Below are 25,293 nucleotides of genomic sequence, written 5' to 3'. Positions count from 1 at the left end.
TTGTGATGTTACTTTTCAAAAGTAAAACAAAAACTTTTAAAAATTGCATATTAAATAGACCATGATTTTAATGGCAGCAAGTTTAATCCAGCTCTTTCAAACATTGATGTAGGTATGATAAATATGAGTGGAAGCAAAGTAGAGATATTAGATTGATACCTTAACCCTGAGTAGAGATCAAAGTAAGGAATGTACATCCATAATAAATCCATTTCTAGATGCTTGTTTACGTTGGTGGAATCAGGATCTTAATCTCACTATCTAAAACAGCTAAAGGAATTAGACAAATTTAAAAATACCCCATTTCAGTCTGTCATTGTTTTATGATTGAGCAGTAAGTATTCACTGGAACTTTGCTTCTTGAGACCTCATTGTAGGTACCTGCTGATTCTGACCAAGAGAGGTCATGGATTCTGCCCCCTTTCCCTGGAGAATGTTCCAGTGGCACCCCAGGTTAAAGACCATGGAGGGGGCTGCTCTTGCTGCCATGCAGCAACCTCGCTGCTCAGCCATTGGAAGGTGTCACAGAARAGAACATCTCTCTTTTCCCTTTGTCAGTATCATCTCTCCTCGTGTTCCTCCAGACAAAAAATCAAGTGTGCAAGAATGTGACAGTGACCAGTACGGAGATCAGGGTGAGACTTGCTTCGATGAGATTTCCTGAAGAAAATTTTATTCGACCTTCAACTGCTGGGTAAACTCTCTTCATTCTCTGGAGGTAGCGGGAAACAACCTCAATATCAGGTTCACCTAAAGGAACAAACAAACAAAAACATGTTCTCCGCAGCACAGGCTCTTAAAAAAAAAAATTTAAAACTTGCCTAAATTGCAGTTTTAGCTCAAGAATCAAACTGTTTTCTATGGTTTGCCATTACAAATCAGCATACATGATCTGCRATGGTTTGTAGCCAGAATTTTTGGTAACAACTTGTATTTTACAAACAAATAAAGTTTGTGTGGTCTGGCTTGTTTGTTTTGAATTTGTTACAATGGTATTTTCCAATTAGGTAGATTGAGATAGGCTCCCACCTGTTTGGGGTGTAGGGCTGTAGACCTGGCAGAGGTACCACTTACACTTTTTCCTATTTAACTTTACTTTTTTTATAAGTTTCTTGTCTGGGCACTGCTGTGTGCACACAAAGAATTATGTGGATTTTCTACAGGAGGGACCCTCTTCAGTCCCAGCTGTCAAACCTGCAACAAGCCCCTTCTGATCCAAGCTCTTACAATCCTAAGCTTTAACCTCCATCTTAACAATAATTTTTTTACCCCTCTGTTGTACTGAAAGACTTTACCAGAACCTTACAGGTTGTTCTCCTTTCATTATTCCTAATATTTACTTCTGCATACACAGATATTTACTGGAAACAACAGCCTCTCTCAATTTCAAGCTATAGGCTGAACTTGATTTGAAACACCAGTTCTACCCATGAGAATCAAATTTAAATTGAAGCTCCTGTAGAAATAAAAAATTACTCTGTAACAAAGATCCAAAAGGAAAATCATGGGGGGGAAAGCATGCTTTCACCATCCACAAGAACATACAAAATTAAAATTCTGCAAAATAAAGGTGGGCTCCTACAAGATACTTTCTTTTAAAATACAGCTCTACACTGTGTTTTTAGAAATAAAAAGTTTCCCTTCATCCTACAAGATGGACATTGTCAATTGTACAAACGCAGATGTTCTAACATTTTGCAGGCAACTTTAGAGAACYTTAAGCCAGCATTAAAAAACACTTCCCTTCCCACCTCTAGCACCCTGCGTTCTGCCTGCAGAGTACCGAAAGGTCCCAAAAAGCCAGGTTTTTGGCTGGGTAGGTTCATTCCCTCAGAGCAGGTTGGCATCTTTCACCCTGTGTTGCTTGCCTGAGCTGCATGTCCTTTAATAGTAGAGGTGATGATTCTGTCTTTCCAAATACTTCTGTACAGTGGAAATTTAAGGTCTAAAGAAAAAAGCATCTTTCTTTTTGATGTGTTGTTCAGTGATGAGTACAAGTGCAAGGCAGTATAAGATGTGCTGTACATAGTGTGTTTTTGGTGCTTTTCTGGTTTACCACCATCTCAGAACTGCTTTTTGAGCACTGCTGAAGTGTTAAAGGTATTTCTCTTTGAAATTTTTGTGGTTTAACTGAAAAAGAACAGAGTGGCTGCCTACAACAAAATCTAGCAATCCAGAGCCATCAGATTAGAAGTGAATGTAATAATCCAGTAAAGGCAAAGAATCTTGAGGTTTGCACTATAGAAAGATCTTCTAACTTTTGGGAATTGCTTGTCTGCTACCCTGTTAGTGCCCATACTCACCTGGACTGTATCCCCCTTACCTTTACTGTATCCCAGATTTTTGTCTTTCAGCATATGGTAGCCATCTCCTCCAAATAACATATAGGATGGCAGAGTCACGTTGTATATTTCATCCATCTGCAGTGGCACATAGGCTGGAACTCGACAGGCTGTGCAAAGCACTTCTAAGCTCACAACTCTGCKTCCTGGGGCTCTGGAGAGATCATAGACCACGTGGATGCCTAGAAAAATACACATTGCAGTGCCACTTTGTGTAGTKCACATTGAACACACTGGGCTAGAGGCAGCATTTTCCCTCATCTTCAGCTCATTCTCTGCATTACTTTCTATGACTAAGAGTTCTATCATTCTGAATTACATCAATTCATGCCCTATTTTCTCTGCACACCACTCAAGTTTTATGCAAGAACATTCAAGAGAATAAGAATTTCTGAATTGCTGTCCCACCTCACTTACTTATCTGATTGTCTGTTCTCATCACTACTCCAYAGAAGGAAATTACTAGTCATGGGATTGGAATACTGCAAGATAAAAATACCTTCCCTTATTTCTGTAGTCACATGCTTTCACATTCCCTTGGCCTGTTGGCTGAAATGACTTTTTTTAAGGCCAGCCAGCCAGCCTAATGTGGTAGCTATTCTGGATAATAGGCACTGTCCTGAAAAWGGAAAGCCAGACCAGGGCTGTGGGCTGCAGTTTCTCCTCACTGTAGGAGAAGCAACATTTCTCCTTGTGAGCCGAGGGAGAGCCAGGCCCCCAGGAGAGCCCTGCCAAGAATCTGCAGATGGGGAAACCACTAAAGATCATTCAAAGCACTGAGGCTCTTCCAACCCTGGCGCTGTTCCTGTTCTGGATCTTCCATCCTGACTCCTTTCCAGAGCTACTGGTTGTCTTCTTTTTCTGCAAGGAGGCAGCAAGCAGAGCTTGCTCCTGTTTTACCTTAGAGGCACCTAAGTGGGAACCTACTGGTGAAAGTGCAAGGCATGGGTTGTGTCTGTGGCATGGGAGGATTCACAGAGTCGGGAATGTGGGAGGAGAGCCATGGAGAGAGGGAAATGCATCATCCCTTGCCCTTGAAGTTTAGTTCTTCTGCAAACTAAACAATAAAATCTGCACTACATCACAGAGAGACCAGGAATAAACATGACTGTAGCCTAGTTCACATCTGGATAAACATATAGGCAGCTGCAATTAAAGATATGAGTTGATTTTTAATATTAACTGTTCATCCATAAAATATTTAGAAATTCCCTGGAGCAATTCCACAGTCCACTTGGACAAACCCTAAAACTAGAGAATTGCACAAAATTATTTTGATAAACTGAAATTCAGCACAGCTATCCAGTTAGGAGTTCCAGGGAGGCTGCAGTTAAGAAGTAAAAAGTGGAGTTATTTCTATGCTACAGTTATACTAAATTGCATTTCCCTCTAGTTAATTGCAGTGTTAAACTGATGCCATTATGGGTTCAGGAAGCTTGGGGACACTGTCTCTGCTGAAGGGAACAGCCATGGCCTGTGTCCTGCAGGGGCTCAATTAAACATTCACAGGATGAACAGTGTCTGCTGGCTGGCGTGGGTGAGGCACGGGGCGAGGATGTATGTCCAGCCTGACACTCCATCCTTAAAAAGAGGCTCCCAGATGTAATAAGGCCAACAGGAGGGATGACTGTTTTGGAAAACTGAGAAGAGGAGGAAGGAAGAAAATGTACCTCCAACCTGCAGCAGCTCTCCACTTCCTTTTCCATATCTCCGCACACTGTGCTCAAAAGCTTCTTTCAGAGTGGAGCCTTTTAACCTCACCATATCAAAACGACCTCCAAATGGCAAAACAGACAGCAAATCTTCCATGGTGATGCTACCTGAGGGAAAGACACTTTATTGACTTATTGCTCTTTTTTTTGCTGTTGTTTACAGAATTATTTTGGGATTGTTTGACATCAAGTTTTTGTCAAGGAACGTAGCAAATACAGTTYAAGAAGATAAGGGCTGTTAGAGGTGAGAATTATGTGTTGTCCCAATCATAGAACCTGCATCTTTTGTTGTCCAGCAAGTAYCAAAACCAATAAATCAGAATTTGATGTAACTGCATGTATTGCTGTTCAAACAGAGCTACTAAAAGAGATGACAAGTCACCAACCTAAGATGAAGAAATACAGCTATTCATACTATGTCAGGGAATTTTTCCAATTGATTAAGATTTACTCACATAGTCCTACAGAAGGATTTAGCTAAACTGAAAAAGCTGTTTGTTTTAAGTTACATTTATGTGGTATCAGGAAAATAAGAACTAAAACATTAGCATTCAGAAAAACACAGAATTTACTTACTCTACAGCAGACTACAGAAGGCTCACAGCGACCATACCGGATGACCCTGTACAGCAGGAGACCTTTCTTTGTTCCAAGGCAGCAAGGAGAGAGGGAAATTATAAAAAGCATTGTGTACAAACAATGCTAGAGACCTCTATCGATGTCAGCCTGAGTGCAGTTGTGCTCAGATGATGGATAACCATTCRAGAAAGCTTGAAATCGCTTCCAAACATTGTGCAAACCCCATCAAAACAAGCCCATACCWAACACTCTGTTCAGGCTGGAATAGCCTGATTCCTCCTTCTTAATAAAGTTGTCATTCAGCTGGTAATTTYACATACCATTGGTGCTCTGTTCATCAATGGGTGACCGTATCCCTCCTCCGTTCAGGATGCACATCGAAACGTGGTTCCACGTCTTTTTATCCGGACGCCCAACATTCTCATAAAGCTGCCAAAGGAAAACATTTAAACAGATTTTCACTTATTATAGGCTCTGGAAATGTACCTCAAGTACAACCTGAGACTGAAAAAAGGCAAAACGGTTTTATATCTTTCTCGACATTACCTTCAGTCCCATTGTAAAATAGTTATTAAAAAAACCAAACAAAGTATTCTGCTTTTGAAAACTCATAACACGAAAAATGTTTTTTTGTACTGAGCTCTCAGACTCTGCTAGCCTGTGTGTCTGTGGCACATCAAGGCAGGCCAACTGTACAAAGGAAAGATGATTTTTGATTTCAATGACTGTGATAAAGACAAATRATTTAAGCATATTTGGAAAACTGGGAAGTGAAGAGAACTTTAAATATTTCTGTATGCTAAAAATACTCAGGGGAAGCATAAATTAATCATGTTGCAGGGAATTAAGTTTTTTCAGCTTCTCTGTGCTTGGTTTTAAATATTTGGAATGGTCTTAGATAATTAGAAAGAACAGTGAAAGAATGGGAAGTGGTATATGAGACCAGAAWGTCTGCTCTGTGTCTCCAACAGCCCAGTGACAAAGCTCTGACAAAATCCAAGGACAGRAGAATATTTGTTTGTGACATCCTTAGTAGTAAAGAAAATGGAGAGCAGATGTTTACTCAGTTGCATAAGGATGATAASCCTCCAGACTTAATACTCAGAAATAACTGAGTGGAACAGGAAAAAGCTGAGAAACTGAAACTGGATAATGGAAAGGATGGGCTGTTTTTGATAGAGCARTGACTGAGCATAACTTCAGTTTCACAGGGAGAAAATACAGGAAGCACATGACATTTAACAGGAAGGGCATATGGAGGATGCATGCTGGGTAGGAATGTGAGTGTTTTCTCATTTCAAGAATGATAAAAACCCTAAAAGATTCAGAGAAGGGTGACACAGATGGTCAAAGACACAGAAAATCTTCTGAATATAGAATGATGATGTAGACTTGGACTGTCTGACCTGGTAAAGAGAAAATGGAAGGAAATATTTGAGAAGGCTTTACAATCATGAGTGGTGTGAGGGCAGACAGGGAGCAAGGGCTCCAAGCAAGGACCACCAGTCCAGCAGTTGTGCAGGCAGTGGGCAGCAGCAGTGGCTGCACACCAAGGTCTCTGCAGGATGTGCAGGTGGAATGCCCTGCCCTTCCCAGCTGCTGGGAAGGCTGAAGGCAGGCAAAGGGCAGTGGAGACACTCTGCAGGAGCTAATTCCTGCTGTCTCCCTCCCCTTCTCCCTCTTTCCCTGCTTTTGTTTCTTGCCCTCTCTGAAAGTTACAGTTGAGCCAGCAAATGTCAAGACACCACTTCTGCCTTGGGGAATCCCAGAGTTGCAAACTGGTGGGAGGCATGGGCAGATCTGAGTAAGCAACTCCACAGGCTTGGCCAGGAGAATGCTCTTTCCCCACCATCCTTCCTCAGTCACTCTTGGAGACAAAACTTTGGGATGACTGACCCTGTCATGTGTTCCAGGTGGGTCATTTCTCTGCTGGACCCCCATGTRAAGTGTTTGTGACCTCTGACTTGCAGCTGTGTAAATGCTTTGTGCCACCAGCTCAGTCAGCAAAGTCATGCCCTGAGGCCAGATCCACSCTTAGGTTTGTAACACATAATCAAAGGATTGCAGCTGCCCAGCCCTGAGCTGAGGCAGCTTAAAAGAAGAGCTCACACAGTGCTGTTACCAAATTCACAGCCTCTTCACATCTGAGCTCTTTTGAAGTCCTTTGCAAAATGCCATCTAGGCCTGTCAGCCTTGTATTCTGAGATTTTGGGTTACTGAGATTTTGAGAAACATCACCGAACTAAACAGAGCTCTGTTTGAACCCAGCACAGACATTCAGTCTCCTGCAATTCTCAATCTCTCCATTTCTCAAGACAACCCTAAATATTAAAGCTCATAGAGCAGGCATATCTATTTATTCCCTTCATACCTCTGACCATATGTCAGCAGACTGGAAAACAAGTGTAGAACTGGTAAGGCAAAGAATGTGAAGAGAAATCTACGTATCTACTGATGACTGCAGGTGGTTGTCTAGAGACATTGATTCAATCAAAGTAGAATTTGACCCCTCCTAAGACAAATTGTATAGCAAGAAAATCTACAGACTTCTGAAAGATTACAAGGTTAAGATTACAAGGTTACTTCCTTTAAGCTTGAAAAATGCCAAAGCAATGTTCATATTTCAATATTTTTTGTTTTAAAAAAATGTCTAGCAGAAAAAAAAGCAAGATGGTGCAGTTTTAGGAGAACTATATGCAGAATTCCCAAACATCAATCAGATTTGGAATTTTGCCCATTAAATAAGAATTATTTTTAGGATTACAATAAAATCAATAAGATGGATTGGTTCAATAGCTTTGGGGACATTTTTAAGTGAAAACTTGTGATTATTAATTGTCCCTTAACTTTCCCTTTATGGAAAAATTCATTTTCTGGAAAMAGTCACATCAGTGAATGTTTTCCCCTGAAACACTCAAATGAAATGGTGCTGCTGCAGGGCAGTAAAACAATCAAACCCAGGCAGTTTAAAAACTGGAAGTGACTTCTTGTAACAAGACTTTTCTGGTGTTGTGTGACAGTTAAAGCCCTGTGGTGCCTGTCACAAAGCAGCAGGGGCTGGTGGCTCCTTCTGGGCTGGGCTGTTCTGTGCCCAGCTGGGTGTATGGCCTTTCCCATCCTCCCCTTGCTTCAGCTGGCACCTTTTGGGCTCTTCAGGGGGATGATTCATGACAGCAGCTTGGCAGAAAACCACCCAGCTTTGCTTTCTGTGCCAGTGCAATGAAGTGGCAGCAGAGCCCAGAGAGTAATGAGAGGGCAGAGGGTCAGTGCCATGAGCAGGGCTGGCAGCAGGAGAAGGGCAGGGGAGCTGAGCTCTCCCYCYTGCTTGAGGAATTGGCCCTTAGATCAGACTGCCATGTCTCCTAAMAGTGCAGCCTCAAAAGCAGATGAAAAAGCTGCTCTATGAGGCTGTGCACAAAGAATAAACTGCTCCTTGCTCTCTACAGCAACATTCCTTACAGCCTGGTTTTTGCCAGGTCTTTCTAGGGACAAACTGCATGTTAACACAGAGCCTGTGTGCTGGTAGTTTGGATCTGGATAGCTCTGGAGTCACCCTTGGATGTAACTGCCCCCCGTGATGGGAACATCTTACCACAGCATCACAAAGCAAATTTCCCATGTTACATTCTTCGAAGCGGCATGCCTGGCTTGTACCATTCAGGTAAACACTAGTTTTTCCAATCTCTTCGGAATAATTCCCCAGGTTTTYTCTCCATTTTTCCACTTCTTCTTTAATGTGCTGATCTGCAAAGTAATATAAAATTGTAAAATAAGCATTGCACATACCTCATATTATTGACACTTCAGTGAATAAAAAACCTAAGGAAAGAAAAAGGTGTTCATGATTCTAAAACGTTACACTTTTCCCAAAAGCTTCCCAAGCAACATGACAATTATATTCACTTCAAATAAAGCAAAGGGGAGAAGGCAGGACAGGACAACCAAGGYAATAAGCCAGTCCTGTGCCACACAGCAAGCTTATGTCCTCTGCAGTTTTGCCCAGTCCTGTTCTAACCCCTGACTGATGGATTTCCTGGTACCTACCTTGACAGATGAGAGTTTTTAATAGACAAGTGAGTTTGGTCTTTGACATTTTTTTTGCTATTTGTAATTACCTCCCTTTAATGTTGTGCTAAAAGGAAAACGAGCTCAAATATCAATATCAAGGAATAAACCCTTTATAGAAATTAATTCTCTATGCACATCTGTCTCTCAGGTGAAAATTTAATTATTYCAGAAAAAAAACAAAGATACTTGTATATGCAGATAGATATCACAACTATTTTATAACAGCTATTAGTTTTAATCAATTTACTCACACCTGTCAGCAAGAATAGCATTTATAAAATAAGATCACCAATGTATCTGAATTTTTGCTTTTATTGACTTCAGAGAGAGAATGTAAAATCTCTTTACATCATCTCATTACATTAAYAGGCCACTGAAAATAATGCAGTAAATATCTATGAACAAATAATCTTTAAAGCATATGTTTTACAAATACTCAGGTAGAACCTAGGAAGTCGGATAAAAGCTCAGAACTTCATACAGCAAACACTGGAAAAGAAACAGAGACTAGAGAACCAGCCCCCAGTAATTACAGACCTGACAAAAAAACCTGTTAACARAGCTCAGATGGAGTTACAAACTAAAAGCAATAGAGAGACTCTCGTCCTCCCATTTCTTTAAATGTTTCAGAGCTAAAGTGCTGAGCACAATTAGCGCTGTAAACAAGAAGTCATGGGTTTGTATAWTTTATTTGCATGTTGGCAGAGTAGYTGGCAGAGTACTTCAAGTTTTTCCTGGAACATTTCCATTTTCCTATATTGCCCTAAACTCTGTTCTAAAGAACTCAGCCTCTGGCAAAACAGTGTTAATTAGTCCTCACAATCTTTTAAGTCACAATTACAGGACTAGCTAAAACAGGTTCTACAAAATGGTAAGGTATTGTATCACATGAATTCTTACAAAAGGACTTTCAGGGATTTTAAATAGATAAAAGCACACCCTGAATGTGTGCATATTCAACTGTAACACAGCCTGAACCCTACASAGAAAGAAAGCTGAATTCTTATTCAGACATTGTATTTAACATGACAAAACTTGAATTGTAGCAGAGTGCTGCTGGCAAATTCAAGTGTCCAGTGCACATACCTTCAGGCATGCTGCTGTCCAGCAGAATGGGGTTTCCAACTGCTTCAACGACATTTCCTTTCTTGTCAAATGTAACATTTAAGTAACCAAGATACTTTCCATAAGCATAAGCTTGCACAACTGGCACCTTCCTCCCATCATCTGAGTCGACCATGAATGGATACGGGCCAGCTGGCAGCTCAGTAGAGGGTGGGGTGCCTGCACAGAACAAGCAGCAAAAGCAGATCTTCAGCTCCTGTGACCTTCAAGGAATTACTACAGTGACATTTTTAATGTTTCTCAGCCTTAGAAGCCCCAAATAGGATCGAGTAGGATAGAAACAGCAACGACTGCACTGGACAACAAGCATGCATTTGATTGTTCAGTTATTTCATAAGAGACAATGTTGTTTTCAGGACACAAACTCAAATAACTACTGCAGTGTTTTTTAAGTTATGACAGCACACTCCTCCATGACATCACATCACAACAGCAACAAAGCAACTTTTCATTCCAATTATTGCAATCTAAACCTCTCAGTAATGCAAACATACTGGCCACTGGATGAAAAGTTTATTGTTGAGCCTTCATACTATGTTATTCTGCATCAGATAGAAAAGAAGAATCTYAGTAAAACRTACATCAGACTTCTYSATCTGAAAAAGTCCAAAGTATTTTYATTTTTAATAAGAAGGYGGAATAYCTACAAGCAGTTCTGTGAATTTGTGCATACAGACAGCTGACTTTTTTTCACTATACCAAACAGCCTCCAAAATTTCAGACAGGCTGCAAAAACTCAGCGAAAACAAACTTCATTAGCATTAGAGTTGTGTRGTCATGGATTTTAAACCCTTATCAAGCTGCAAAGTCTGAAAGGTGATTAGTTGTAGGACTTTGAAACAGATTAAAGCAAGGCACTGGCAGAAACAAAGAGATAGTTCAATTGTCATTGGCTACGATAGGATTTAGAAGCCACACAGGGAGCAGAAAGAGGCAAAGAAAACTAGAACTGTACAGCACAGCTCTTGCCTCAAGGGTACCAGCCTTCTCCATGTCACCTCGACAAGATTATCTCAGTAGTGACRACCTGGTCTCAGTAGTGTCTCTCCCTGCTGTTATTCCTGTCATTATTCCTACCCCACTGTCAGGTCATGGTTGTGCAGCTCTGAGAGTCATCGTGTTCTGTGTGACAGGCTTGACTCAGMGTGCCCTCAGAGCCTGCTGCTTGCTCCTGTCCCAAAGGTGATGGCATTTCCCATCCATGTGTCAGTGACAGCTGGGGTGCTGGCAAGGCAGGGGCACAGGGGAGCAAGTCCAGAGGACTTGGATCCAGAGGAAAGCAGGCTCTGCACTTCCACTGCTTACGAACTTGTTTCCTTCCATTTACAGTTGTTTACATGATATTAAATCCTAGGATAAGCAGCATGATAAATATTCCTTCTAGAACTCCCAATACGATTCATATTCCTCTCTAATCCCTCCTATTCTCCAGGGAGAACAGCTGGAACAAACTGCAAGCTGAACCAAGCTTACCACAGAACTAGATTTTCTACTTTCAGCCCAGCCAACAGAGTTGGTTTCTTGGAGTGGCACTTGACTATGCATTTATTTGGGGAAGAATATAAGAAATCCTGTAGCTAATGAGAACTCTGCAGGCTTTACACATGCAAAAGTGCCTTTGGGGTTTTTTGAAATGAAAAAGGAATCAGTTTTGATTTCTTACCCTTCTGTAGTCCTCCAATGAAGAGAGCATTAGAAAGTTATTCTTTCTAGGCTTTATTTAGTTTATATCAGCTGTGTRTGGTTAAGTGCTTGTCCAGAGCCTTTCTCATTTCTTGCTTTCTGAAGAAATACTTTCTGATGCTACCTCGAARGATTAATCACCACTATAATAACATTGTTCCCTTTTAAGATAGATGAGTTCCTTCTGGAATGCAAAGTCTATTCAGTGCATCWTACCCCCGAAGAACACAGCCCTAGAATTCATGCTCAGTCAAAGCATGAGATGCTGTTCATCACAAATGCACAACTCATACTGGGTGGCTGAAAAACCTGTAAAGCTTTCCTATCWTCTTACCCTGTTTTAGCCAACACACCATGTTTTCAGAACATCAGTTCTGATGAAAACCAGAAATTGAACTGCTCAAAACCACCATTGCTGTTTGAATCAATTCTACAAACCAAATGCAGACCTGAACAAGTCAGGACAATATTTGCCTTATAACCTGTGGATAAACSAGAGATTGGCACACATCTTACAGACTGGTTGGACTAGTCTGAGATTAAACCCTCACACTAAGGTTTCTCTATGGAGATATCTTCATGGGTAGTATGTCCCTAGATTTCCATGACAGACAGAACAGGCTGCASAGCTGCCACATCTCCACTTAAACTGAGCTGAAACATTCTCCCAGATTCTGCTGCCAGTTATTGATTACACCTCTTGATTTAAATGAGAGCCTAAAGGCTTAACATATGCATTGAGACATGCACAAAGACATTTTGAATAAGCTGGTTTACTCTGCAGTGAAATCACCTCCACAGATGCAGCTATTTTGCTGTGAATATTGGCTGATGGCTTTGACTGAGCAGGGAATGGCTCATAAATTAACTCATAATGCACCTGAATGGGTGAGCATGTGCTTCACAGCACTTGGGATAAAAATTATAAGTTCAAACCACATTCTGTCAAAAATCCTGTTTTGATTAAATAAATGGATACATTTTTTTGGTGTACCTCCTGAGACATTACTTCTTTTTTATTTTTCTCACCTTGCTGGTATTAATAAAAGAAGCAAGATGGGTTTGTTTTATCTAAACAGTCGAGCCCTTGGAAAAGGGACCAGAACTGACTCCCAGATCAGATCTTAMAYACAGAGGGTGSAGAGTCTCATGATGTGCTCTCTCTSGCCTTGTGAATCTTGGACAGCTTCAGATGGGGAGGGGTGGAAGAGCTTGACACAGTCAAGTCTGACAGCAGGGTGCTCACTCTCTGGGATGACAAGAGAACTTGTGGAGTTCACAAGTGCTTGTGAACTCCAACAGATCTAGACAGGACATGAGCTCAGGTATCTCAGCTCCCGGAGCACTTCATATCACGATTCTAAACTGTGACAAGTGGCACCTCTTTGGATCACACTCGATAAGMTATTTTGAGCACTATGGCTACCACTATGAGGCACAAACTTTCTACAGGCATTGGCCAGCAAAACTGTGCAATGAGTCTGGATTCCACTGTGTAAACTCACAACGAATGCACACTTCAGACATTAAATCCATCCTTGTTTTTCTCATCTCAAAAATAATTCAATGAAATTGCAGGCTGCACACCAAGACAAGACCTAGATCTCTGTGGGATGAGCAGGTCAGTGTTGGAATGCCCTGCTACAGTYCCTTGGGGAAGTTAAAGGTAGTCAAGCAGAGATGGAGCTGGTAGATATCAAGACACCACTTCTGGCTTGGGGAGTCCCTGAGGTGCAAACTGGTGGGAAACATGGGCAGATCYGAGTAAAGTGTCCCCACAGGCTCACCCCATCCCCTCACCCATCCCCCTCAGTCACTCTTAGACACGTGGCATTGGGATGGTCCRTCCTGCTGTTTGTTCCAGTTTGGCCACTTCTTTGCTCCATCCCTATGCAAAGTGTTTGTGAGCTCTGACTTKCAGGAAGGTGTGTAAATGCTTTGTGCCTCCAGGTTAGTCATCAAAGTTAATCCCCGAGGCCAAATTCAAGAGATATTCTGATTTGCTTAATGTATAACTGTGGCATGCAATTGTTTCTTTTTAACAGCAGAGATAACAAAAGGTGAGAGTCCACATAAGACAAAAAAGGTGAAACAGAGGAGATGTATAGGGAGAGGAGAAGATGATGGACAGTGCAAACCTTCAAAGTGGTTAAATTACTGGGGCACATAATGCTATCCCTGTGATTAGGGCACGTGGGAAATCTTTCTGAAAATTACAGAAAGTTCCCATTAYAGTCTCATCCCGTTATTAAAGTTCCTGCTCAATTTAAAGAACTTAAAAAATTCAATCAGACAGAAYATCAAAACAGTGTCGCTTTTACTTGTGTCCTTACACACTGGAGAAGGTAACAGCATTAGGGAAGGTGCTGAAGATAGGTTTTGTAGCATTACTGCAGGAATGACATCTGCCTCTAGAGAAAAGAATGAAGTCAGAGGAGGAGTTGAAAGAGGAGTTGAAATAAACAGATGAAACTTGGGGAAAGTTTTAATGGCAGGGTGAATGAAAACCTATGAATATTGAACCTGATTATAGAGAAAAATCAACAGCAGTATCAATTTTGAAGTCTTCTCTGACTGATTTTTCTGGTTAAGTCACATACATGTTTARAAGTAGATATCTTATTTACTCCATTATAGGTGTGAGCTTGAGACAGATACAATATGCTTGGCAGTAATTCACCATTATTGCTACCTTTGCTCCTCTTCCCCACTTTGCAGAGGTCGACTTGAACAACCCCAGCATTAAGAACTTCTCAGTGAGTTGAGGTACTTGGTGCTGTTTTGAATTGGTTTCTCCATGGAAGTTATGGATACCAACCAGCTATAACCCTGGCTGAGTGCAGCCAGCAGTAAACTATATTGGTGAAAGTTCTCTGAGYTTAAGACAAACAGTTTCAGCTTTGCTTTAGAGGCAACATTTTARTCAGAAGTAAAATACCTGTGTAGAGAAATGTGTTTGTGTGTCCTCCAATCACAACATCCACTCCTTTCACTTTTTGGGCAATATTTTTGTCCACGGTGAAACCAGAATGTCCTAGTGCAATTATTTTGTTCACTCCCATAGCAGTAAGTTTATTCACTTGCAGTTGCAATGCTTCAATTTCATCTTCAAAGATTATATCATCCCCTCAAAAAAAAAAAAAAAAAAAAAAAAAAAAAAGAGAAGAATTTACTTTCAAACTATCTTAATTGGTAGTAAAAAAGCAGGTAGTTGATACCAGATACTAGATTGTGTAAAGGAACTTTGAATGGCACTGCCTTTCAGATATCTTTAGCTGGCTCAAACTCTTGATCTGACCTGATGTTCTTCAGTCTCTTAGGAACTCCTGTGTGCTTAGACCAATACAACATTTCTACAACAAGCTGTATGTACTCGGCCAGATGAAATAAGTTATAACTTCATAAAAAAAATTCAGTGACACCAATTGTAGGATCAAAAATTCAATRGCTTCTATTATTTAACTAGCGAAAGGAAACTAAATGTGTCAGTATTTGCATATAAACACTTGTATTCTATTATAAACATTTTTGTCTTCCCAAACTCCATTTCTTTGAGATCTTCCATCTTCTCCCAAGCAAAATCTCTCTTTTTACTCCACACTCATCTTGTTCTTTCCTTTTTTGCCCCTCCCCAAAGCTTTAAACAGCAGCYTCTTCAAAGTCCTCTGCTAAACTCCGAGTTGCCTTTTTGTACAAATTTTCTCACCAAAAGTGAGTGACTCTCAGTAACACCAATAGAGAACAGCACACATCTGGGACACATCCTGAAATGACAACTCATTCATCCTGAAATGACATCCTCATTCCTGAGGAATGGAAAGTCTAGAAAGGAGAACCCTTTTCTGGACAAGAATGTTGGGAAACTGACCAGCTTTCTGCAAGTTTTCTGTGCCTGCTGAAATTAGTCTAACATGACWGTTACATTAGCACTAGAGAAACAGGCTTTTATCCCAGGCATGGTGGTTTGGGTTGCACAAAAGGACTTCCTATGAAAGAGGCGAATTTCTCTGACAAAGTTTTAAGGATAGAGTTTAAGGACAGATTCAACCAACTGTAAACTTAGACTTTCTGGTGAAGAAAACTGAGTGACGTTTCTATCAATTCCTCCTCTAATTAATTTCTCTCCTTCCTGCAGTTTTTTTTTTTAATTAAATAACTTTTAAAATAATCCTTTAAATTAAAAAAAAATAGGTTATTTCATAACAAAGGGAGGAGTGAAACGAATTCACAATCCACTGCAAAATGTTTCAGGAAATGTGGAGGAAGCTGCTACAATGGAAGAGATAAAAGAGAGTTACATAAATTGGTTTACCACCACACCCAGTGAATAGTTCTGTTAGTGCCAGAGGGAATCTCTGTGCTGCACATTGCAGAGTGAATTGTGCAGTGCATCCCCACATTTTCTTCCTGTGGACCTTTTCTCAGAATCAAGAGTCATAAGTTAATTGAGGTTGGAAGGCACCTCCGGGGGCCATGTAGTCCAAAACCCACTGAAAGCAGGAACTGAAAGCCAGATAAGGATGCTTAGGGTCTAATYTGAGCAAGCTGAAATTCCACAATTTCTCTGGGAACCTGTTCAATGGCTTAACCGTTCTTACCATAACAAACTCTTTCCTCACCTCCCACCATAATTTCCTGTGGTACTGTTTAAGTCCATTGTTTCTTGTCCTTTCTCTTCCCCTCTGGGAAGTGTCTGCCCCTGTCTTCTCTATAAATTTCCCTATACCAGTGGARGGCTGTACTTGGTTCCCTCTCAGCCTTCCTTCTCCAGGCTGAAGGAAGCCACTTCAGCCCCTCTTTGTACATCCTTGTGCTTGACAGCAGCCGGGCYTGATGCAGAGCTGCTGGCAGAAAGGGAAGAGCAAGAAATGACTGCTGGGAAATAYACCAGTTTAAAWTTTTTTATGTAACTTCAGTCAAAGATCCTGTTTGCCTTTGCCCTGGGGGAAGGGTGTTAAGGTTTCTTTCCAGGGCATTATTCCACCAGGTGAGGCCTGATGAAGTCAACATTTCAACAGACTGGGAGTAGCACGAAAGATAAGGGCCAAAAAGGGCCATCAGTGGCCATCAAAGACTATMAACGGGCATTAACAGAACATCAGCCCCAAACATCACCCCWGGSGTGGCTGGAAKCACCTGACTGGGGAAAAGAAARATGAGAAAGAGGACCRWATTAGTGTAAGAGGCGAGGAAATCCAGATCCAACAGGAATCCAAATACTGAGAGCTCTGCAACATTGGACCAATGAACATGAAACCGATAAAAGTTCTATGGGTTTTGACTGTATAAAGTTGGGGGGCAAATCTTGTAAAATGTATGTGTTCTAGAATGATTTTCCCTGCACACCCGGGCTATGAGTGGATGAAATATTTCTGTGGCACATCCTGGCTAGAACAACATCTTGGCCAGAAAATAAAGTAATGCCTTKACTTTCTAACATTAAAATGTTGTCARAAAGTTTTCATTTTTCCYGCAGTTTTGGTGACATTACCATGAAGATTTTTTTTTCTAAAATCCAATGTAAATATCCCTTGGAACAACTTGAAAGCTGTCTCTTGACCTGTCACCTGTTTCTTAGGAGAGGGACACTGTTCCCCACMTTGCTACACTCTCAGAGGGTTGTACAGAAAATAGATTGAAACAGATCAGCTGCTTTCATAATTAGGGGAAAAACAAAGCCTGTCCCATACCAGTAAGCCCATCCCAGAACTGTTATCTCAGGACAGACAGAGATTAGAGCTTGGGTATGCGAATCCATCCACCCAYTGATATCCTGTTGTCTACCTTGCCCTCAGAAATGGAATTCTGCTTGAGGCTGCAGGAGTTTCTTGCACCCCTTCTCCATGACCTAGCCGTGGCATTGCACACAGTTTTGTGTCCAACTCATCTGAGTATTTGATGTAATCGATATGAAATGGGCAAGCAGGTTCAAAAGTTATGCAGTGGGGGACTGTAAGAGCAATTACACAGTGCTCAGCTCTCCAAGAAACCAGGCAAAAAGCAATATACTACTTAGCACTCATCTGGGCATTTTTCAAAGCAATYGGAATTGAAATAACTAACTTCGTGCTCATGTCAATATTTCACTTCTYTTTCAAGGTATTAAACTGATGTGGCATCCTCTTTTCAGATGAGGTACAGTTTCAGAAAAAAACATCCAAACTGCTACAACGGAACAAGGAATAAGGAGTAAGAACTGGCTGTACATTAAAAATATTATGAGAGTCGGAATAAAGTGGAATAAATGCAATTTAAAGTTCCATTTTAGAAAACWCTGCCAAGTTGATAGTTTTAGTAAATATTTTGCTGCCTGTAGGATTACAGAGTAAGTACCTTTGGGTTTACATCTTATAGAAAAAGACAGTGAACCAAACATTTACAGAACTAAAGCAAATGGGCTGGTACCATCAAATACCAGAAAGATGGCCTTGGGATTATCAGCTCAAAGCAAATACACAGACAACCGTGTCTGTCTGCCAAGTTATGRGCAACTCCTGCTGGACATGGAAAAACTGGCAGGGCACTCAGCTGAGATAGCTGTATATGGCCAAACAGAGAACTCCAGAAAAACTGCCTTGACTGTAATCTATAAATGTGTTCCCCATCCSTATGGTTTCCAAACAGTGACATTAACAGCACCTTCAGCAGAGATTAGTTGTTCCTTCTCAATGGAAAGGCTGAGATTTAAGGACTTATACTCTGTTCAAGTCTGTTGATAACCTTTTTATGCAGGCTATGAAAAGTACAAGTTGAAATTTCATAGTCGTGTGGAAGTTACTGAGATTTAACAGCAGAAGAAATCACATTCACGAAACACTTCCACAGAAAGCAGTAATGTAAGAATTCACATTTCAGCATTCTCAAGCTTCCTGTTGGCCTTGAGAATGCCCTAAGAGCATAGAGCATGCCAAAGAAAATGGCAGGCAGAGCAAATGGAATCATCTGGAAGAAATGTATATAGATCAGCAAGGTGCAGAATTTAAAATTCACAAGGTCCCTTATTAATTGGATACAAGGAACTAGGTTGATAATTATTTAGCTGCTGCRCCACCTCTGCCATGATTTTACCAGCCTGAAAGATTGCTACATCATAGGCAAGATATGAGATAGTCACTGAGGTATATCAGTATGCCCTGAGTTCACATTTTCAAAGCTTCCACATGTTCCTCCACACAATGAGAAGGCAAAGCRGAAAACCAGGAAAATGCTGATCGCTATGAATGCTGCTGTTAGAATTTGTTCAGCTTTTTGGTCAGTTACACTGCAGGATGTTCTTCCTTAAGGCTGCTTCGGCTCCATTTATGGAGTTAAAAACTCTTCCCTTTTCACTGCTTTTTGTCCTGGCTGTGGTCTCTTATCTCCTCAGCATACTGAGGCACTGGATATGATGTCTAAATGTTATTGCAAATGTATTCAAATGCTTCATTGAATCACTCCACCACTGCCTGGATTTCACCTACTATATTCATTTGCAAGAAAGTCTGATGATCTCACTGCCTCAACACAGGTGTTTGAAGAGGAGCTGCAGCAGATTTGATTAATCCATAATGGAGGGTGGTATTGACATCATTATTCAAACTTAGCAAGATGTCAAATGGTATCTACCCTCATGCCCTCAGGCACAGGTAAAATTCTATTGCCTACACAAAATACAGATCAATTTTTTTTTTTGGGTGGGGGGGGAAAGAGGAAAGGAATCCAAAATCACATCACTACAAAATAGAAGTGAGATCAACAAGACTATTCAGACCTCAGATGTCCATTTCTTGATAGTTTAAAATACACAATCGTGGAATTAAAAAGCACAGGAGGGACAGGTTTACAGTCTAATACTTCCTCAAAGTATTGAATATTTTGTTTGCCAGAAAAAAATGCATTATTTCTGTATTACTAATCAATGTAAAGAAAAAGAATAATATGAAGTCCCTTTGTAATGTGACAAAGTTTTAAACCAATGCTTAGAACATTCCTACTGCAAAATCCAGGGAAGAAACTTTGTTTTTGTCAAATGTGGGCTGAGCTTGGAGCAGGCAGTGACTCATCTCTTACAGCTGATTTAAATGTGTTTTTCATTCCAGCAGACCATTTTATTTTACTAAAAAAACCAAACCCAAGCAAAACCCTCATCAAACCAAACCCCCCAAAACAGTGGAAAAAACAGCCAGAAATTGAGAAGCCTTTCCCCTCATCAATTCTAATTTTACTCATGAATGAAGCGATTGTGGTAAAAGCTGAATGTGTGTTCCTTCTGTAGTCTAATTTCTGCAAATATTTTGAGAAGYTGAAAACATCTTGGGCAACTTTTGCTTCAAAAACAAGTATGAAACTCCTTTTTTTCCAGGCTTGTGCATGGAGGCATCCAAGAATAAAATTTCGACACACAGAAAAATGTCACACTTCATGATAGACACATGTTGTATTCATATTTGCACTTTTGTTTAAATGGATAAGTAACTAAAATATAATGGAATATAACTTTAAAAACCCAACAAGAACAAAAATCCCAAAGGCCCCTGAGCTCTCCTGCAATCTCACTGACTTTCTTATATTCTTACATACGGTCCAGGCCTCTATGAAAATGGGTTTTAATGTTAGCAAGYCTTTTTAAGATTAAAAATCAGGCAAAGTTGAGTAAGACAAGTAAATAACAATAAAACAACAGACTTCCCACTTTCCAGCTGAACACATTTGTCTTTGGATCCAAAAAAGTAGGCAAGTAACCAAACAGTAATGACATAGAAGGACATAAACTTACATAAAGAAAACATACCTGGCTGTGAAAGAAAGGAAGTTTCCTTTGTAGTGTAGCCAACAATTCCAACTGATTCTGAGTCAAAATGAACTATTTCAAAAGGATGAACATATTTCATCATTTCATTTCCTARTGGAGTTCTCCCTTTAATATTTGCACTCAGGATTGTAAAATTTGCATTTTTAAGAAGAGGATCCAATAATCCACGCACACCTTCATCAAACTCATGGTTACCCAAAGCCTGCAAAAAGAAAAAAATATGAGACCCTATGTCAGATATTCAGGGTAAATAGTSTCATTAGTAATATACATGGCACATTTGAGAAAACAGAGTCTATGAAAGAAAAGCCTGACTTGTCTAAACCAACACATTCTTGTTCTCATAAACACAGAAATGGTTGAATTTTTTTTTTTTTTTAATGTAGGTTTTTGTTTCTCAGACTCTTACAGGAATACAGAGGTGAAAATCCTAATCCAAAACCTAAGTGTTTGTGACCATGAACCAAATGAAAACCCACTTATTTTTCAACCTAAAAAAGAGGATTAACAATAATCACAAAGGAAAATATACACTTTGTGTATGAAAAACACACTATCTTAATGCTGAAGAAAATGCTAAATGTCAATGACAGTATTTGTTCTCTTTAAATAAAAAGTGCATTTTAACATCTTTGTGGTTGGRCTACAGTTTTTTAAACACTTTCATTTTGCATTTAGTAAAGATTCTTCTGTGCTTTAACATGCAACARGAAAACATAATTTTCTAGCCATCATCAATATCATTACCTGTCTCTGGAAGATCTAGAGTTCATCAGTTGGGAAGAATCCCCATGGACAATCCATAGTGGGTGTGTGCACACAGGCAGGTGTGYACCTCATTCTGAGAAGTGTCAAGACCACCACACAAAACGAGCAGTCCAGTTTATTTATTAGCAGTAATACCAGGCAGATGAGAATGTTTCACTTTTCTGTGCTGGTAAAGCAGATGAAAAGGAACTTACCTCAAGGGAAGTTTCTCCTACCTGCCCCTTTTTCCTGCTCAGCCTAAATTGCCACATGCCTGTGCCTGCAGGTTTGCTGATAAGCCAGCAAAACCCCCACAGATRGCATTTTGCAGAAGCACAACACACKCAAGGACTTTGTATCATATTTAGGTGTCAAGGAAGTAAAGCATATRTTGACAGAAACATGGTAATTGTGTACCTTGGTACACAGTAACTTCATACAAGGTTTCAGGTTGCCGGAGGAGCAAAGCACGAGAAGCAAAGCAAGAGAAGTTGACGCCAATGGCCCAACTCTTCCAGGCAAAAGCGTGCTCTTAATTTCATTCTGAATTTGGGTGGGGAAAATTGCGTTCATCACCTAAGAAGGCTTTTACACCCTTCCAGTTCTACTTAAACAACCCACACACCCAGGTGTGCTTGCTCCAATTCTCTGAATGGATGTATTAACCCTGATCAAGCTCCAACCCGAGCAGGACCCTGAAGCCACCGCAGGCATGGGAGCTCAGTATTTCAATCAACTGATTGGCACTGTCATTCTTTTGGGACAAAGGTTCCTCACTCCTTTTATCCTCACAGGCAAGTAGTCAATGGCTCTGGGGAAATTTCAGGGTATCAGCAGTAACTTGCATGGGAAATCAGCTGCTCCTGCTGACACTGGTGAGAACACTACTCACACCCCTGGGATAGAGCCAAATTGTTTGCATGCTGCTGCAGCACTTTTCCAAAAGAACCAAGAACGATCTTTAAAATATCCTGACCTGGGAAGACACAATGTACACCAACTATGTTCTATTTCTAACTGCATTCTAAYTGCAACCTAATTTACTGTAAAAAAAAAATCAAAAGAAGAAAAAAAGATTACATTAATTTTGATGCTGTCTGGATGTTCTGAAGGTGTCCATGGAYTGGTAGAGCATATCAGAATGGTAACAAGCTGTTTCATTTTGGCTGGTGCACATACCTGCTGTTCCTCCTAAATATGCACTTAAACCCCAACAAAAAAGGTTGCAAATGAATCAAGAAATTGAATTTGCTATAACTGCCACCAACTTGTTGGAAAAAAACAAAACCAACTTAACCCAACCAACCATTTAGGAAAGCTTGTTTCTCTTGGCTTTGTATCTTGCATTTGRATTATTTCATGTCTATTAGGATACCAGCCTTAATCAAAACTTTTCCTGTGGTGTGGGTGGTTGTAAAGTTTCTTCTTTGTGAGAAATCACTGGTGGCTAATAATACAGTTTTATTTTTGATGCAACTCCTCTGTGGAGGAAGATGTGGACCATTTTGTGTTCCTATAGTCTACCAAACTATCCTTACACCCAGAACTCCTAGGACTCCGTACCTGTGCAATATCCCTTCACCAAATCTGAATCTGCTGGCCAGTGTAAGTCACAAGGGTGAATAAATAGAAATATCCAGGCACACAGCATGTGATTATATAATCCTCCTTTTCACAGGGAGCAAATCTAAATAAATTTCAAAATCAGGATACAAATTAACAGAAGGATGCAACTTAAAAGTAGAGCTAGAAGACTTCTGTCACCCCTCCAGTTACTGCCTTTGATGAAGTTAATTGGATCTTAGGCTTAATTGCACCAGAAAACAAGGCTAGTGCCATGAATATTTTTGGAAGGCAACGAAACAGGAGAAAACGGGCTGGAGGTGATTACAGGCATAAATGAGAAAAAGGCAAACTTAAAAGACAAAATTTTTCCTGTTTGTGGAACAAATCTCTAACCTTTCCAGGCTGCCCTAAATCCTCCTATTCCTGCCCATATCCGGTGACGACTTTTGTGACTCACGATCCCTCCTTCATACTGTTTGTGTTTCACTTCTAAACATTTCAGTAAATCCCACCCCTTCTGTCAGGGATGTAACTTCCCAATTTTTCTCAAGGAAACACTAGCTCACCCTGCTCAGTGTGGTTCTTACCTTACTCCCTGTGCCTCCCACCCACCATTCCCACTGCCCGGCTCCCCATGGTCCACAGACAARGGAATTGAAACAGATGCTGCAGCATTGCCCAACACTCAACATCTGTTCCTCAGGCACTTTGGAAGCAGAGAAAGACTGAGAAGCTACAGAAAGGTTAGCACCTATCCTGTCACCTATTCAAATTATAATAGGCACCACCTCCACAGAGAACAAGTGGCTGACTCCTTCACCTMAGGCATTCACATCTGACACAAGCCTCTGGCTATCTGTGTCTATTTTTAAGCTTATTTTGATGAAAAAGCTCATGGTCTCTACTAAACCAGATGCTTCCTACACAGTGTTTCTAAAACTGAACTCTATTTCAACACCGCCTGAACTTATGACGTGATCAGGAACTGTACAGGCTCGCAGCKTGCCCATGAACCAGTTAAACCAGCAAACACGAGACTGAAAAATGACAGACAGCAGAAAACTGTACAGAAAGGTAGGAAAAAACACCTGGAGCTATTTCTGAAATGAAGAACCCCATGGTGCTTCCTGGCTTTCAGTGAGGATGAGTCCTGAATGCACACACTCCTCTCCATTACCATTGGAAGGAAAAACCCTATTAATGTTAGTTTTACGATTAGAAAACCGTTCACTAGGGCATGTGAACAGGGAGCAGTATCCTCGACAGACCTCTCTGCCCACTTAGGATAGCCTAGCCACGCCTTTGCCTTCCACAGCTGTACCGGCTGTGGAATTCCCGGCAGAGGGTATTTTTACCTGGAGAAAGGAAACTGTAGTCCTTTCCAGCCAAAGTAAAAAACGATGAAGACAGAGGGGGTGATATGCCCAGATTTCCCCCTCATGCTGTCAATTGGGATGAAATCAATATGCAGTCACACTCAACCATAATTTTAATCTCTCTCCTTTCTGGGGCTGTGCACAAAAAAGTCACCGCCCTGAGACAAAATATATATGGCATGGAGTGATATCCCCTAATCTCAGCCACAAATTCGTCAGGTCGACCAAAAGAGACAAAGTAAAGGTGCAGGATTAGCARTCTCAGAGAGCTTCCTCACTGATGCGCTGTTGCCTTCTCTGGGCTGCTTTTACACAACCCCTTATGCCCTGACAACACCACAGCTCTGATGAGACTGGATACAGGGTGGGGAGGGGAGGGGAGGGGAGGCTGCGCAGGTTCCCCGGGATCCAGGAAAACTGTAAATCTCCACTCTTTGAAACAGCACTGACAACGTGTGCCATCAGTCCCTTCCCGCAGGACCGAAGCGGGACAGGCTGTGAGCYTCAGGCAGGGTTAACCCCTCTGCCGCAGCCCAGAGTCCTCGCCCGGCTTTTGCTGGGGTCATTTCCATGGCTTGCCAACCTCTCTCCAGCAGCGTGTCCGCTCCCAGCACCTGCATCTCGCAAGGAGAGCTCTTCCACTGCATCAGCCTGCGCAGCCTTGGCATCATCTCCCGGTTTCTGGCTACCCATGGGGCTGCCAGCTCAGGATTTAATTCGGCCGGGATCCCGTCAGCCAGCACAATCACTTCCTTTCCYCTCGCTTGCCTTCCAGCTGCCTTTGGCCACGTTTTCAGCATTACCTACAGTTCTTTCTGATGCAACTTTACGCACCGAAAGAGGCAGCAATGTGAAAAACCGGYAGCGGGAGGAAAGGCGGGAATAAACCCAGCACCCAAGGAGCGAGGGAAAGAGGCAGGGAGGGGGAAGCCCCTCCACCGCTCCTCTCGCCGTCCCCCGGCCCGCTTTACCATGGCATCGTAGCGCAGGAGGTTCATGAAGTGTGCCGCCTCCCGGCCCTTGAAGCGGGAGAACCACACGGTGCCCTGGTACTGGTCCCCGGCGTCCAGCAGCAGCACGTTGCGGTGCGCAGCCCTCTCCGCCGCCACCMGCGCCGCTCTCCGCGCCACGCCGCCGAAGCATCCCGGGGCTCCCTCCGCGCAGCGCCGCGGGCCCTCGCCCTGCGCCTCCACCCGCCCGTGCACGTCGTTGGTGTGCAGCAGGGTCAGCCGCAGCTCCGCCGCCGCCGCTGCCRCCGCGCACAGCCACAGCCACACGCACAGGGCTCCCGTGCGCCCCGCCAT

At 41.6% G+C, this 25,293-nt stretch overlaps 1 protein-coding gene across 1 annotated transcript; it reads right to left on the bottom strand.

The window, feature by feature from the left end:
* Positions 1-22: 22 nt before the first annotated feature.
* Positions 23-25,293, bottom strand: NT5E (5'-nucleotidase ecto). Its single transcript, XM_057369791.1, has 9 exons — positions 24,961-25,293; positions 20,280-20,502; positions 14,448-14,636; positions 9,788-9,985; positions 8,226-8,377; positions 4,954-5,062; positions 4,013-4,162; positions 2,324-2,524; positions 23-750 (listed from the first exon to the last, which is right to left on the bottom strand). Exons 1-9 carry the CDS (start codon positions 25,291-25,293, stop codon positions 593-595), a joined length of 1,713 nt encoding a protein of 570 aa, XP_057225774.1. The 3' UTR covers positions 23-592.

This window comes from Malurus melanocephalus, unplaced genomic scaffold (assembly GCF_030028575.1).
Source record: "Malurus melanocephalus ecotype Western Australia unplaced genomic scaffold, MMel_1.1 scaffold_4, whole genome shotgun sequence".
NCBI lineage: Eukaryota > Metazoa > Chordata > Aves > Passeriformes > Maluridae > Malurus > Malurus melanocephalus.
The sequence above is the reverse complement of the archived record's forward strand: the minus strand, read 5'-3'. Positions and strand labels throughout refer to the sequence as shown.